At 38.6% G+C, this 15,648-nt stretch overlaps 1 protein-coding gene and 1 long non-coding RNA gene across 2 annotated transcripts; one reads left to right on the forward strand and one right to left on the reverse strand.

The window, feature by feature from the left end:
• Positions 1 to 356: 356 nt before the first annotated feature.
• THAP1 (THAP domain containing 1) lies at positions 357 to 9,628 on the reverse strand. Its single transcript, XM_049632494.1, has 3 exons — positions 9,546 to 9,628; positions 5,733 to 5,928; positions 357 to 1,060 (listed from the first exon to the last, which is right to left on the reverse strand). Exons 1-3 carry the CDS (start codon positions 9,614 to 9,616, stop codon positions 686 to 688), a joined length of 642 nt encoding a protein of 213 aa, XP_049488451.1. The 5' UTR covers positions 9,617 to 9,628; the 3' UTR covers positions 357 to 685.
• A 187-nt stretch (positions 9,629 to 9,815) lies between these two features.
• On the forward strand, positions 9,816 to 10,645 carry LOC125923859 (uncharacterized). Its single transcript, XR_007458175.1, has 2 exons — positions 9,816 to 9,902; positions 10,200 to 10,645. It is a non-coding gene; the product is annotated as an uncharacterized LOC125923859 (long non-coding RNA).
• Positions 10,646 to 15,648: the final 5,003 nt, after the last annotated feature.

Here is a 15,648-nt window from a genome sequence, read left to right on the forward strand (position 1 = left end):
CTTCTAATTTAATAATGCTAGACAGTGGGAAAAAAAAAAGATGGACCCACTTTTTAAAAAATTCATCCTTTATAAAGTTATGTAACAATATTGATTAGGTATAGAATGATTCTTCATTTTATGCTCTGAAGACAAGCAATTTTTTTAAGTATTGACTTGTCAATTTATCTTTGACAAGTGATTAAGAAAGATAAACAAATCTTCTGACTTTACAAATAAGAATATGTGAATAAGAATATATATATATTCTGAGAAGTTATGTCCCGTGATCTGACTTATACTTCTGATTTATAATGTAACTAAATTCTTTTAATAAACTGCATTAATTTTACATTTTAAACTTAAATCATCCTTGCTGTACTGTTCTCATTCACTTTACTTTCAATTTTTGCATTTCTATAAATACTCAAAAAACAAAACTCCTCAATTTGAAACCAACTTACATTGGAGTTCTGAGGTTAGATTATAACTTTTAAGATATTTTGTTAAAATGTAAAAACCCTGAAATTACAAACAAAAAATTTACAATTTTACAGTATATATCTAATTTATTTTTTTAAAAAAATATTCTGAATTGTTTTTATACAAGTAATCAAGTGTTATTTTTTTCAAATTAAACTCCTTTATAGGCTAGAAGAAGGTATGTGGTTTTGCCCCATTAAAAACCAATACAAATATCATTTTTTTATGCTGGCACTTCAACTATTTCAAAGTAGTCATTTGGTAGAATCACATAACCTCTCTCTGATATGTCGTCCTTCTCCTTCTGGAAGTGAACAACCTCCTTTAATTTTTCAAGTTGTCGTTCTTGTCTTCTGCATCGCTGCTGTGCAGTCTTAAGCTTCTTTCGGAGTTTTTCAACTTGTTGTTCTAGCTGATGAATCCTTTTTCTCTGGTGCATTGTATCCTCCACAGTATAGTTGTGGTCACAGAAAACTGAGAGATTATCAGGGGTCTGAAGGGGAGGCATTAGTAATCCAATAGCAGCATCAACCTGGGAAATGGGAGGTGTTAAAGGAGGCGGGGGAAGCTGTTCTTGTGGCTCCAGAAGATCTTCCTTCTACAACGATAATTAAGAGTATGTTCAAGTTTAGTAACTACAAATAACAGTTTAAAAGAATCTACCCAGGGTGCCTGGGTGGCTCAGTTGGTTAAGCGTCCGAATTCAGCTCAGGTCATGATCTATGGTTCGTGGGTTTGAGCCCTGCAACGAGCTCTGTGCTGGCAGCTGGGAGCCTGGAGCCTGCTTCGGACTCTCTGTCTCTCTCTGTCTCTCTGCCCCTCCCCCACACATGCTTTGTCTTCTCTCTCTCTCAAAAATAAATCAACATTAAATAAATAAATAAATACATACATAAATACATAAATAAATAAATGAATAAATGAATCCACCTGTGGAATTTAAGAATGACTTTTTACAAACTGGACAACCTAGAAGAAATAGATGTGTTTCCAGAAACATACAGCCTTCCAAGAACAAATCAGAAGAAATAGAAAATCTGAAAAGACCAATCATTAGTGACAAAATTGAAAAGGTAATCAAAAAATTCCCAAAAGACAAAAGTCCAGGACCAGATGGCTTCACAGGTGAATTCTATCAAATACTTAAAGAGTTAATATCTATTCTCCTCAAACTATTCCAAAAAATACAAGAGAAAGAAAAGCTTCCAAATACATTCTATAAGGCCAGCATTGCCCTGATATCAAAATCAAAGACACTACAACAAAAGAAAACTATAGGGACAATACCCCTGATGAACACAGATGCAAAAATCCTCAATAAAATGAGCGTATTAGATAATACATTAAATATTCAATAATACATTAAAAGGATCATTCACCAAGATCAAGTGGAATTTATTCCAGGGATGCAAGGATGGTTCAATATTCATAAATCAATGTGAAACACTACACCAACAAAATAAAGGATAAACCCATACGATCATTTAGGGGTGCCTGTGTGGCTCAGTTGGTTGAGCGTGTGACTTGACTTCAGCTCAGGTCATGATCCCAGGGTCACGGGATCAAGCCCTGCATCCGGCTCTGTGCTGAGCGTGGAGCCTGCTTAAGATTCATTCTTTCTTTCTCTCTCTCTCTCTCTCTCTCTCCCTCTGTCCCTGTCACCCTGCTCATGCTCTCCCTCTCTAAAATAAAATAAAATCATATGATCATCTCCATAAATGCAAAAACAGCACTGGACAAAATTCAATATCCATTCATGATAAAAAGTCTCAATAAAGTTGCTTTAGAGGGAACATACCTCAGGGCAACTGGGTGGGTCAGCTGGTTAAGCATCCAACTCTTTGTTTCACCTCAGGTCATGATCTCACAGTTCATGAGTTTGAGTCCCACATTGGGCTCCAGGCTGACAGTGTGGAACCTGCTTGAGTCTCTCTCTCCCTCTCTCTGCCCCTCCCCTACTCACTCTGTCTCTCACAAAATAAATAAGTTAATTAAAAAAAAAAAAAAGAGGGAACATACTTCAAAATAATAAAGGCCATATATGAAAAACATACAGTTGATATCACACTCAGTGGTGAAAAACTGAGAGCTTTTCCTCCAAGATCAGAAAAAAGACAAGATGTCCACTCTTGCTACTTTCATTCAACATAGTACTGGAAGTGCTTGCCATTGCAATCAAGCAAGAAAAACAAAAGGCATCTAAACTGATTAGAAAGAAGTAAAATTGTCACTATTTGCAGATGACATGATAATACATACAGGAAACCCTAAAAACTCCAACAGAATACTACTAGGAATAATAAATGAATCCAGTAAAGTTGCAGAATACAAAATTAATATATGAAATCGGTCGTTTCTATACACTAATAATGAAGTAGCAGAAAGAGAAATTAAGACAACAATTCCATTTATAATTACACCAAAAAGAATTAAATATCTAGGAAGTAATTTAACCAAGAGGGTGAAAGACCTGTACTCTGAAAACTATAAAACACTGATATAACAAATTGAAGATGATGCAAATAAATGGGAAGATATACCATTCTCATGGATTGGATGAAGTAACATTGTTACAATGTTTATACTACCCAAAGCAATCTACAGACTCAATGCAATCCCTATGAAAATACTGACAGCATTTTTCACAGAACTAGAACAAATAATCTTAGAATTTGTATGGAACCACTAAAGACCCTGAATAACAAAGCATGCCTAAGAAAGAACAAAGCAGGAGGTATCACAATCCCAGTGTTCAAGATATACTACAAAGCTGTAGTAATCAAAACAGTACAGTACTGGCACAAAAACAGACACATTGATCAATGGAACAGAACAGAGAGCCCAGAAATAAACCCATGATTACATGGTCAATTAATCTACAACAAAGAGAGTAAGAATATATAATGGGGAAAAGACAGACTCTTCAATAAATGGTGCTGGAGAAATTGCACAGTTACATGAAAAAAAATGAAACTAGACCATTTTCTTATGCCATACACAAAACTAAATTCAAAATGGATTAAAGACCTAAGCGTGAGACCTTAAACTATAAAAATCCTAGAAGAAAACATAGGCAGTAGTTTCTTTCACATCAGCCTTAGCAACATTTTTCTTTTTTTTTTTTTTTAATTTTTATGTTTATTTATTTTTGAGAGAAAGAGAGAGACAGAGAGAGTGGGGGAGGGACAGAGAGACGGGGGGGGGACACAGAATCTGAAGCAGGATCCAGGCTCTGAGCTGCCAGCACAGAGCCTGCCGCAGGGCTTGAACTCACCAACCAGTGAGATCATGACCTGAGCCGAAGTCAGACATTTAACCACCTAGGTGCCCCAGCAACATTTTTCTAGATACGTCTCCTCAGGCAAGGGAAACAAAAGCAAAACAAACAATTGGAACTAAACCAAAAGCTTCTGCACAGTGAAGGAAATCACCAACAAAATTAAAATGCAACCTACTGAATATGAAAAGATATCTGCAAATGATATATCTGATAAGGAGCTAATAATCACAATATATAAAGAACTTATACAAGGGGCATCTGAGTGGTTCAGTTGGTTAAGCGTCTGACTCTTGATTTTGGCTTAGGTCATGATCTCACAGTGGGATCGAGCCTGTCAGGCTCTGCACTGACAGTATGGAGCCTGCTTGGGATTCTCTTTCTGCCCTTTCCCCACTCATGTGCTCTCCCTTTTTCTCTCTCAAAATACATAAATAAACTTAAAAAAAAAAAAAAGAATTAAAAAAAAACCTTATACAACACCAAACAAACAATCCAATTAAAAAATGGGCAGAGGACATGAATAGACATTTTCCAAAGACATATGGATGTCTGTATTCCAAAGACATACAGATGGCCAACAGACACATGGAAAGATGCCCAACATCACTAATCATCGGGGAAATGAAAATCAAAACCACAATGAGTTATCACTGTATCTGCCAGAGTGACTATTATCAAAAGACAAGAAATAACAAGTGTGGAGAAAAGGGAACCCTTATGTACTGTTGGTGAGAATGAAAACGGATGCAGCAACTGTGGAAAACAGCATGGCATTTTCTCAAAAACTTAAAAATAGAATTACCATATGATCCAATAATTCCACTACTGGGTATTTACCCAAAGAAAATAAAAACACTAATTTGAAAAGATATATGTACCCCTATGTTTACTGCATAAACATATTTTTTTTTTACAATAGCCCAGATATGAAAGCAACCCAAATGTCTATTAACAGATGAATGGATACAGAAAATGTTGTGTGTGTTTACATATATATCTATACATACATATATATGTATACCCACGCACACATATGCACAATACAATATTACTCACTGTAAAAAAGAATGAGATCTTGCCATTTTGTGACAACATGCATGGACCTAGAGGGTATTATGCTAATTGAAACAATTCAGATAAAGATAAATACCATGTGATTCCACTTATATGTGAAATCTAAAAAACAAATAAAAAAAACAAACAAAAAAGCAGAAACAGATCCATAAATACAGAGAACAAAGTGATGGCTGCCTGAGCGGAGGGGATGGGGGGATGGGCAAAAGGGTAGAGGGGAGTGGGGAGATAGAAGCTTCCAGTTATGGAATGAACAAGTCGCAAGTATGAAAGGTACAGCATAGGGACAATGGTCAGTGGTATTTTAATAGCCTTATATGGTGACAGATGGTAGTTACACTTGTGGTGAGTGTAGCATAATATATAGATCAGTCTATTTAGTATGCTTACATCTGAAACTAATGTAACATCATCATGTGTCAACTACACTTGGATTAAAAACAAAAGAATATTAGAGTTTTGTAAATCCTTGATATGGAAATATTCTAAAATAAGAAAAAAATTTAAGTTCTAATAATTACACTTTTCCACCTGGAGTAGAAATGGGATGCAAGAAAGAGAAAGAATGATTGGTGAGATTTAATAAAATACTAAGCACTTAAAACTGAGGGGGAAAAACTTTGAAACTGAACTGTCACTGATAAAGGAAACCCAAAACTTATTAACATATATGTAGGGGTAGAAAGTGATCTTCAAGTAAGTTACAAAACTAAATTGACTTTCTTAGTGTGAGGATGTTTAACTTTTAATAAACTGCATTTTGTATTTTTAAATAGTATATCGTTGTTAACAGTGGTTATGTACAAGTGATGGCTTCCAGGTAACATTTATTTTCTTAACACTGATCTGAATTTTCCACAATAAAAACAAATTAATTTTATAAATAGAAAACCCAGTATGTTAAAACACATATTACCTTGTCATGTGGCTCAGTACAGAGAAATATCGTGGGCACTGCATTCTCTTTCAGCAACTTGTTGTTGCACTCCCTCTTAAAGCAGTCTGGAGTAAAGTGTTCTGAACAAATACTGCTATACTTGGTGGGTTTAAAGTTTTTTCTTCTGACAGCTGCCTCCCATTTTTTACAAAGACTGGGTCTTGTAAGAGGAAACCTAAGAAGAAGAGATAATTCAGTTCTCTGACTTTATTTTAAAAGAAAAAAAAAGGCACATCTAGACTTTCCTGCTTAGAAAAAAACTATCTTACATTGGCATTAACAAACTAAGGGGTATTTGATTAAAACACTAGCTCTGCTATCTTTTCTTTTCTTTTTTTTTTTTTTTTGACAGTTTTTAGTTGTGCTTTTATTCACCTTAGTTAAGAATGTATTTGTTTTAAAGATCCTATAAATAAAGTGACCATCCACTAATGTGGGATGTAAACCACCCCTCCCAGCATGGAATTTTTGTTTTTTTTAAAAGCAGTATTTGTTAGGGGTGCCTGGGTGGCTCAGTGGGTTAAGCATCTGACTTTGGCTCAGGTCATGATCTTAGGGTTAGGGAGTTCGAGCCCAGTGTCGGGCTCTTTGCTGACAGCTCAGAGCCTGGAGCCTGCCTCAGATTCTGTCTTCCTCTCTCTCTGCCCCTTCCCTGCTCTCATTCTATCTCTCTCTCTCAAAAATAAATAAGCATTTTAAAAAATTAAAAACAAAAAGAAATACTGCTTTAAAAAGAATTTTTTTTAATGTTTTTATTTGTTTTTGACAGAGAGAGAGAGAGAGCGAGCGAGCGAGCATGAATTGGGAAGGGACAGAGAGGCAGACACAGAATCTGAAGCATGCTCCAGGCTCTGAGCTGTCAGCACAGAGCCTGACGCGGGGCGCAGACTCGGGGCTCAAACTCGTGACATGCGAGATCATGCCCTGAGCCAAAGTCACACGTTTAATCAACTGAGCCACCCAGGCGCCCCCAAAAAGCAGTATTTTTTATAGGAATCTTTTGATCACAGAGTAATTACGAGAATGTCAGATACAATGATGTATACAATTTGAACAAGATAGGCTGATAAAAATTTACAAAATGTAAAAAGATGCATATTAAAAGTTAGCCATGCAATGGGAGGAGGAGATGATGGGAGGTCGGGGGTCGAGAGAAATATGTAGTAATATTGCTTGTCTCTCTCCATTACAGTAAATGACTTTCACTAATTGATACAGATATTACACACACATCTAAATACACAAAGATAAATCATGTAGCTCCTCTCTCATTTATTAATGTTTAACTTTTTATGTCAAAGACACTAAGAGTTTCAAGTAAAATACATACTATGGGGTGAATTTGTTATTAATTTTTTTAACCAATAAAAATAAAATTGCATGTTTATATCTACATACTGCAAAAAAGGTTCTAGTTCTCTTAGGATCAGTCTGACATAATGAATTAATCAAATCATAGTCAAATCCTAATGATAAATACAATATTTTATGTATGTATGTATGTATGTACGTATGTATGTATGCGTTTGGAGAAGACTGGAACTGAAATGGGGTGGTCTATTAGTGTCATGAACTTGGATATCCAAGTTTCTCCCCAGGTTTGGGAAGTCTTTATTTTTTAATTTTTAAAATTTGTATTTATTTTAGTCTTCCAATTTGTTTTTAATTCCAGCATATGAATATTATTTATCTGAATTTACCTTGAACTCAACTGGAATATGTCTCTTAGGCCCAAATAAGGGGGGTTAAGAAGAGTTTAAATTTATTGTGATTTTACTTTTCCAAGTCAAGTATTTAGTGAACTGGGGAGACTGGAAAGAAGCCAAAAGATGTTTCAACTATATGTTCCAGTTTCTCTTCCATGTAAGGTATGCTACAGCCTGACTCTGCTATATTCTGAAGACCTAACCAATCCTGGGACAGTTCTTCTCTTCGCCCAGCATAGTTGCTGCCACTGGGCCACTGTGTAGAAACCGGGAAAATAAGTACTCCTAGAAGATCCTGCTGGAAATGGCCTACAGAAATACAAACTATGGTAGCAATTACTGGTACAATTCAGCACCTTGGGCCTCCTGTCTCAAGGACTACAATGCTCAGGCTGTTTATGAGATTCTGTCAAGGTATTCCCATCTACTCTCAAAAAACCGTTCTTTATAGGTAAGAATGGGAGGCAGATCAGCCCTTCTTCTGATTCAATCAATTGTTTGACAGCCAGAAGAAACTATTTCTGATGTGTGAATGCCATCCTTAGTTTCCAGTACCAATGAAAGATTTTCCATATTTTTAGATTTCTTTAGATTTTAGATTCCTTGCATATTAAGAGGACTTTGTCTTACTTAGCCTTGTAAACCCCAGCAGCTTGCAGTGTTTGGCATAAATTAGAAATGTGGTTGCGGGGAACAAACTGTATGTAACCATGTCACCATCTTCTGACTTATTCCAACACTTTCAAAGAACTGGAAGTCAATTCATCAGCTTTCAGAAATTCCAATAAATCAATTAAGTAATACCAGGATATACTGAAGTAAATCTTGCAAGTGTTGGTGTTCTAGCTCCTCCTGGAGGTGGGGGGCCAGGGGTGTTGGTAGTGGTGGTACATCAACACTCAAGATCTTTCTATGCTGCAAAGCACTCATTTCTAGAGGGTCCCTCTCATATGAAACATAAAAATGCATCTACGCTCTGTTAAACACAAAACGAATCCCACCAAAAATTGAAGGAATACTTAATTTTGCTTTTGTAATTATTTACCTATGAATAATTCCTATAATTGACCACTGGTTCTAGTTTCTTAACTACCATCTATTAAGAGTGGAGAATTTTCGCAAAACAAAGTAATGTAAATGTAATAAAATTTGTATTTGGCCGAATAAAAATACCATCGTGTCACATTTTGCAGGCATCTGATTATCAGTAAGTCGTTTCCATTTTGCAGTTTTCTCTTCGTATTTTCAAAAGAACATTTTCCCCTCTAGGCCTCTAACTGCAGCGCTTTTTGGATAAAACAGCCCTGAAAGTTGTGGGGCAGGTTCTTTTCCAAGGGCTTCCTATAGGTGCCCATAAGAACGCATATTGACCTTTATTATGACACTTCATTATGATCTGTGTTATTATTGTCCAAGTTATCGTTACTGTCCGCTGAAAACATTAAGTATTCATCCTGGTAGTACCAGAAGCTTTCTCTAAAACTTAAGGGTCCTTAAAAGTTAGTTCCTAGAAACTGGGTGGAGACATCCTCCCTGAAATTCTGGCCAAAATCAATCTTTAATTTCTGTGATGCCGGCCTCCCATCCACAGCAAGAACGAAAAAGAGTGACTTCGGGATTTTAAAGGTTTTTGTTTCTATTTCAAATTTACTTCTAAGGCGTTATTACCACCTGGTTTCTCTATTATCCCAGGAGTGAAATCCAGATGCCTCTCGGCTTGGAGGACCTCACGACTTGCGCTGGGCCGTGAGATATAGCTCCGAGGTCCCGAACACTCCAACCGCAGGAGGCGGGCGAACCTCACATATGGGTTCCAACCCTGGAGCGCGAGAAACGGTCCCCACGGCGACCTGCGCCGAGAACGCGCAGCCCAGGGCGACATTGCATGAACTTCTACCAGAGGCGGGCACACCCACCGCTCGCGGCCGAGACGGACTGTGAGGAAGATCCGGTCGTGCCCCGCCCCTGCCCCGCCCCCCTTATTAGTCTCGCGCGGACACGCGCCCGGCTCCGCCCCCGAGCCTAACCGGCCGCGCGCCCCCAGCCCCAGCTGGGGCCAGCCCCGCGAGAGGCGCAGAGTACTTACTTGTGGAAAGAAACGGGCTTATCCTTATCATATCGGTTCTTGCAGCCGTAGGCGGAACAGGACTGCACCATCCTTCCGGTTTTCAGTCACTTCACTTCTGCCGCTCCAGCAGGCAGGAGAAGCTATCAGTGTCGCCGCGCTGGGCTTTGACACCCTCGCTTCTTGTGTAGCTTTGGTCACCAGATACAGTGATGATAACCTCTCTCGGGTTGACTAATGTGCCCGTTTTGTTGTTTGCATTAGCAGAAGAACCACAGCCATCGCCCGTCTCCCATCTCCAAGATGGCGGAGGCAGCTTCAACCTCACCTCTCGCGAGGAGTTTGTCCCACTGTCTCTGATTAGCCCCGAGGTCAGAGGTAACGTTCCTTGGGAAGCAGGCCATTGGCCCGGCGTTGCGGAAGTGGGTGGGGCCTCCTAGCTTCCGGAAAGGAGAAAGGAGGTGCTTGGACGAAGGGAGACTTGCGTGCGGAGGAGTGGGGAGGGGAGGGCAGCGTGATTGTAGGGCCAGGTTTTGCAACGTGTTGGGTTTTCTTGTGTAATATTTTCTGGGACGGTTTAGGGTGAGGAACAGTACGGCCTTTGGATCTGGTGGCCTAAAGGAGGACAGATGTAAAACTGAGGTCGTTGGGTAATTCTTCCCATTTCTTTAAAAGGGCAGCCACAGATGGTATATGATTTGTGAAACTTTGTGGATCCCTTTCCCACATCGCCAGTCTTCATCCCATTACCTGTCGTTCAGGTATCACAGGCTTTGTGAGAACTCAGCTGCCAGAATTTTAACGAGAGAAAACATTCATTCTCACTTCTGAAGGCTTTCATTGCTGTAATGATCTCCAGGTGCTGTGTTGGAACTCTAGAACTGGTGCAAGCTATTTTCACACCATTTGCCTCCTGTTGCGTGCCCTTCCTCTCTATGCAGATCAGAGTCTGGAAATCCGGATAGCGGGATGTTGACAAATTCCAGTGCTCTATTAAACTTTTTTCTCCCTCCCCCCCCCACCCCCGCCAAATCTTGTTCCTTCCCCAGGGTTCCATCCTCTGTCTTCCTCTCACTCAACACCCTGCTGCTTGAATTCAATAAAATGCTATGATCTACCAAGTCTTCTATTTCTTATGTAAATTTTTCTGCCTTCGGATTATTGTCTGCATTATCTATTCAGTTGCTTAAACCGGAACCTTAGTTTTCTCACCCTCTACATCCGTTTGATGACGAGAATAATATAGAATAAGTAAATAGTTATTAAATCCATCCCTTTCAGTCTCTCTTGTTCTTGATCAGGCCCTCATGGCCTCTTACCCTCAAAGGCAGTAATTTCCTCCATGGTTTGCTGTGCAGGAAGTATCTGAATGTGATAAGTGCTTGTGAACTGAAGTCTATTTTAAGAGTTCACTGAAATTCTTTACTCATCAGTTGATTCAACAAATATTTACTGAACACTTGTTTTGTGCACAAAGAGCTTGGGATACATTAGTGAACAAGACAAAGATTTCTGCCCTCATGAAGCTAATATTCTAGTGGAGGTTGGAGGAGGCAGAGAAGTCTGACCATATAAAATGTTGTAAGGTGAAGGGGGCTAGGTGGCGATGAGGGGATTGCAATTTAAATACAATGGATGGGACAGGCCTAATAGAAGAAGGGACTATTGAGCAAAGATGTGGAATGGGTAAGAGAGTTAGCTCTGAGGATATCTGGGGGAAGGGCCTTGCAGGCAGAGGGAATGGCTAAGGCAAAACTCCTGAGGCTCAGTGTCCCCAGCCTATACAAAGAACAGTAAAGGGTCAGTGTGGCTGGAGCAGAGTGAGCTAGGGGGACAAATATAAGGTCAGAGGAAACAGGATGCAGTCCTATGGGGACTTGTACGCGAGGGTAATAAGGCTTTGACTTTTACTCTGAGATGGAGAACATGCTTTAAGCAGAAGAGTAGTGACCCAGTCTTTTAAAACGATCACTCTACTGTGTTGTATATAGATATCAGGGGGCAACTTAGAGGCGAGGACACTGGTAGGCAGGCTTCTGTAGTAACCTAGGTGAGAGATGATGGTGGCTTACACCTGGGTGGTAACAGTGAAGGAGTAAGAAGTGATCTTGTTATCTCTTCCTTATTCCCTTCCATTTCTTTATTAACCTTTATTTATTGAGTACCTATTATGGTGGCAGGCATTATGCTAGGTCTGGGAATATACTGGTGAGCAAGACTAACATTACCTATCTTCATAGAGCTTATCCTAGTGAGGGGAAGCCATACAATAAAAATGTGAATAAAATAACATTGTGCTGAGATGCCTGAATACATTACAATGTTATAAAGGTGAATGAGGTTAGAGGAGGGGTCACTACCTACTTTAGCTGGGGTAGTTAGGTAGTCTTTCTGAGAAGGGAACATTTTACTGAAAACCAAAGAATAGAAAAAAATCTAGTAATGTGAAGAATGAAAATAGGGAGGATGGGAAGAGCATTCTCCAGACAGGGAGTGTGTACTGGGGCCTGAGGCAGTTGTGAGTTCAGTATTTCCTGGGAACTGAATGGAGACTATGGTGTGAGCCAGGGGAAGAAGGGTATAAAATGAGGTTGAAGAAGTAAGTGACTTGTTAGTTTGGATTTTAAGTGCAGCAGGACGTCAACAAACCTTTTTAGGCATGGTAGAGACCTGATCTAAACATTTTTAAAGGCCATTCTGACTATTATGTGAAGAGTTTATCAGTGCAAGTGAGTAGCAGACCAATAAAGAGGCCATTGGAGGCAAGTAAGATAAGTTGGTAACTTGGATTTAGGTAGTGGCATCGGAGAAAGAATGACCAGGATTTGAGAGTATGTTGCAGGTAGAAACATCAAAACTTGCTCACAGATGGATATGAGAATGAGGAAAAGAATCAAGGTATTAAGGTTGACTTGTACTTGAATTTCTTCTGGCTTGAGCATTTACTGAGATGTGGATGGCCTTTAAGAAAGAGAACAAAAACTGCCAAACTACAAAAAATAAAAATAAATATATATTAAAAAAAGAAGAATAAGAGAGCAATGTAACCCCCACAAAACAGGAATTGTGAGATGGGAGCAATTTAGGAAGCAGGGTCATCAGCCATGGGGGTTGTAGGACTGGGGAGTGCCAGAAGAGAAAGAATGTATAGTTCTCAAAGGTTGGTAATGCAAGTTACTAAAGAAGCATGAAGGATCACCAGCCAGTGCAGAGTGCCCTTCTGAGGTTTGTGATTTTTTTTAAGTTTATTTATTTATTTTTGGGGAGAGGGGTAGAGAGAGCAAATCCCTGAACCCAAGAACCATGAGATCACGACCTGAGCCGAAATCAGGAGTCTAATGCTTAACTGACTGAGATACCACACACCCTGGTTTGTGATCATTTTTAATCAGTGTAGAGTGAAACTAGTCAATTTAATTATTTGGTTAGATTTCCTTCCATGAAGTTCTCCTTTGCTCCCCTTTTTTTCTGTTTTCTTTCTTCTAGCTATCTATAATTTGGAAGTGAAATCTACATTTTTATTATTGAATATAATCCTCATTTTTCCTTACTTCAAAATGGTAAATTGATCACGTAAATTGTATATAATTTTTAAAATATTAATTGAACTGAATGTTGAATTTTTCTTTCTAAAACACCCCCTAAATTAAATTTTCACTCTGCATGGCTTAAAAATTATATACTTAATACAACAATAATTTTCACTTTTTCTAAACTAATTTACAACCATTGTCTGGTTTTCTTCTCTCCTTTATCCAGTTCTTCTCAACATTTCCTAAGGCTCACATAACTGTTCTCAACTTGTCAAAGGGTGACTGTGAGGAAACATTTTTACTTTCAAAGATGACCATCTGCCTTTTTAAAAAGTTGATAGAAACTATCCAAATGCCTGTTAATAGTTGAATGAATAAATTGTGGTATAGTCATATAAAGGAATACTATACAACAGTCAAAGTAAAGCTATGGCCCACAACAATATGGATAGTTTTTACACCCATAATATTGAAGTCACACAAAAGTAAATATGGAATCCTATTTTTTTGTAGAGTAAAAAAGGTAGGTAAAAGTCAGTAAGTTGTTACTCTGGGGGAGAGAGGCAATGAAAGGGGACTTACCGGATGGTGGTAATGTGTGTTTTGACTGAAGTGGTGGCTAAATAGTGTGTTCACTTTATGATACTTCATCATCTGACCCTGACGATTTAGAAAATCTCTGGTGTTTATTCTACTTTAATAAACTAAAGGTTTATTAAGCAAACAAGGGCTATATAAAATATGTAAAATTGCCTTTCTTTTAGAGAATGGGAGATATTTATATGCTCATGTGATGTCTTCATTTGGCTCCTTACCTAAGTATCAAAAATGAATTTATGTCTTAGCTTTATATGACCATTTAAGGGAATGAGAATAAATACAGGTAAGTTGAGGAAGGTTGGTTAGAAGTTTGATGTTTTTCAAAGTCTTAAGAGGCCAAGAGCTGGTTCACTTACTAATAGGCTTTTTAAGGAAATAGATAAATACAGTTTTTAAGGAAAAAAGAAAACCCTTGACATTAAAAGGATAAGTTGTGTCACAATTATTGTAGAAGGCTTAACTTTGTCTTCATGTTTGATAAACTGGAAAGAAGTAAGCCACTTGTTTTGACATAAGGACTGAACATGTTTTAAACTCACTGATCTCGGGGCGCCTGGGTGGCGCAGTCGGTTAAGCGTCCGACTTCAGCCAGGTCACGATCTCACGGTCCGTGAGTTCGAGCCCCGCGTCAGGCTCTGGGCTGATGGCTCAGAGCCTGGAGCCTGTTTCCGATTCTGTGTCTCCCTCTCTCTCTGTCCCTCCCCCGTTCATGCTCTGTCTCTCTCTGTCCCAAAAATAAATAAACGTTGAAAAAAAAAAATTAAAAAAAAAAAAAATAAATAAATAAACTCACTGATCTCAATCAAACAGTTTAGATTTTAATTTCTATCTAACTATGCTTTCCTTTTCTATAAATTTTTATTAAAAATACCTAGCATTCTTTCTCTCTGGCTCTCATTATCCTTATCTGTAGAATAAAAGCTATGGGACTAAATGAAGAATTTTTAATTTGAAATCCATGAATGCCAAGGTCTTTGAATCCTCTGAAAATGTATACACACCTATACATAAGTGTGTATATATGCATTTTTCTAGGGAGCTATCAGTAGCTTTCATCTGTTTTTGTAAGGTCCCTTCCACTCTGGTATTCTAGAATTAGTGAAACAAAGATTAGAGTAATTTTCATGTAGATACACAGATTTTCTCTAAGACTGATTAGAAGGGTTATTAGTGTTTTGATCTGAATATCAGGTATTTCAAAAATTTGTTTTTAAACAAATTGAAATGTAATCTATTAGATACACGTTTAAAATTTTTTTTAATGTTCATTTATTTTTGAAAGAGAGAGAGAGAGACAGAGAGAGAGAGAGGGAGTGGGGGAGGGGCAGAGAGGGAGTCACAGAATCTGAAGCAGGCTCCAGGCTCCGAACTGTCAGCACACAGCCTGATGCGGGACTCAAACCCATGAATCATGAGATCATGACCTGAGCCAAAGTTGGATACTTAACCAACTGAGCCACCCAGGTGCCCCTAAACCAGTAAGTTTAAAACATCATTAGCCCTTAGCCCTCTCCTACATCACATAAACTATATTCCCCTCAAAAGGCCTACTACAGCTACGGGTGCCTGGGTGGCTCAGTCAGTTAAGCATCTGACTTTGACTCAGGTCATGATCTGGTGGTTCAAGTTTGAGTCCACTTCGAGCTCTGTGCTGACAGCCTGCTTCAGATTCTGTGTCTCCCTCTCACTGCTTCTCCCCCACTTGCAGTCTCTTACTCTCTCGCTCTAAAAAAAAAAAAAAGGCCTACAGCTAAATACCACTAGTCTGAAAGAATAGGGACAGTGTCCAAACACGTTCAGTGTTTCTAACAAGGTGTTTACTCCTCTTGTGCACCCTTCTGGGACATAGAACAAGTCAGGAGATGCAGGTGGATGAAGAGGACAGCGACTGGTAATACTTCAAATTTGCTTGCAGTCAGTATCTCAATGCTTAAAACAAATACTAATGCCATGAAGAAAGTCTGGTTTGGGGAGAATAACAAAAGCTCAGT

The sequence above is a fragment of the Panthera uncia genome, chromosome B1, assembly GCF_023721935.1.
Source record: "Panthera uncia isolate 11264 chromosome B1, Puncia_PCG_1.0, whole genome shotgun sequence".
In the NCBI taxonomy this organism is placed as follows: Eukaryota; Metazoa; Chordata; class Mammalia; order Carnivora; family Felidae; genus Panthera; species Panthera uncia.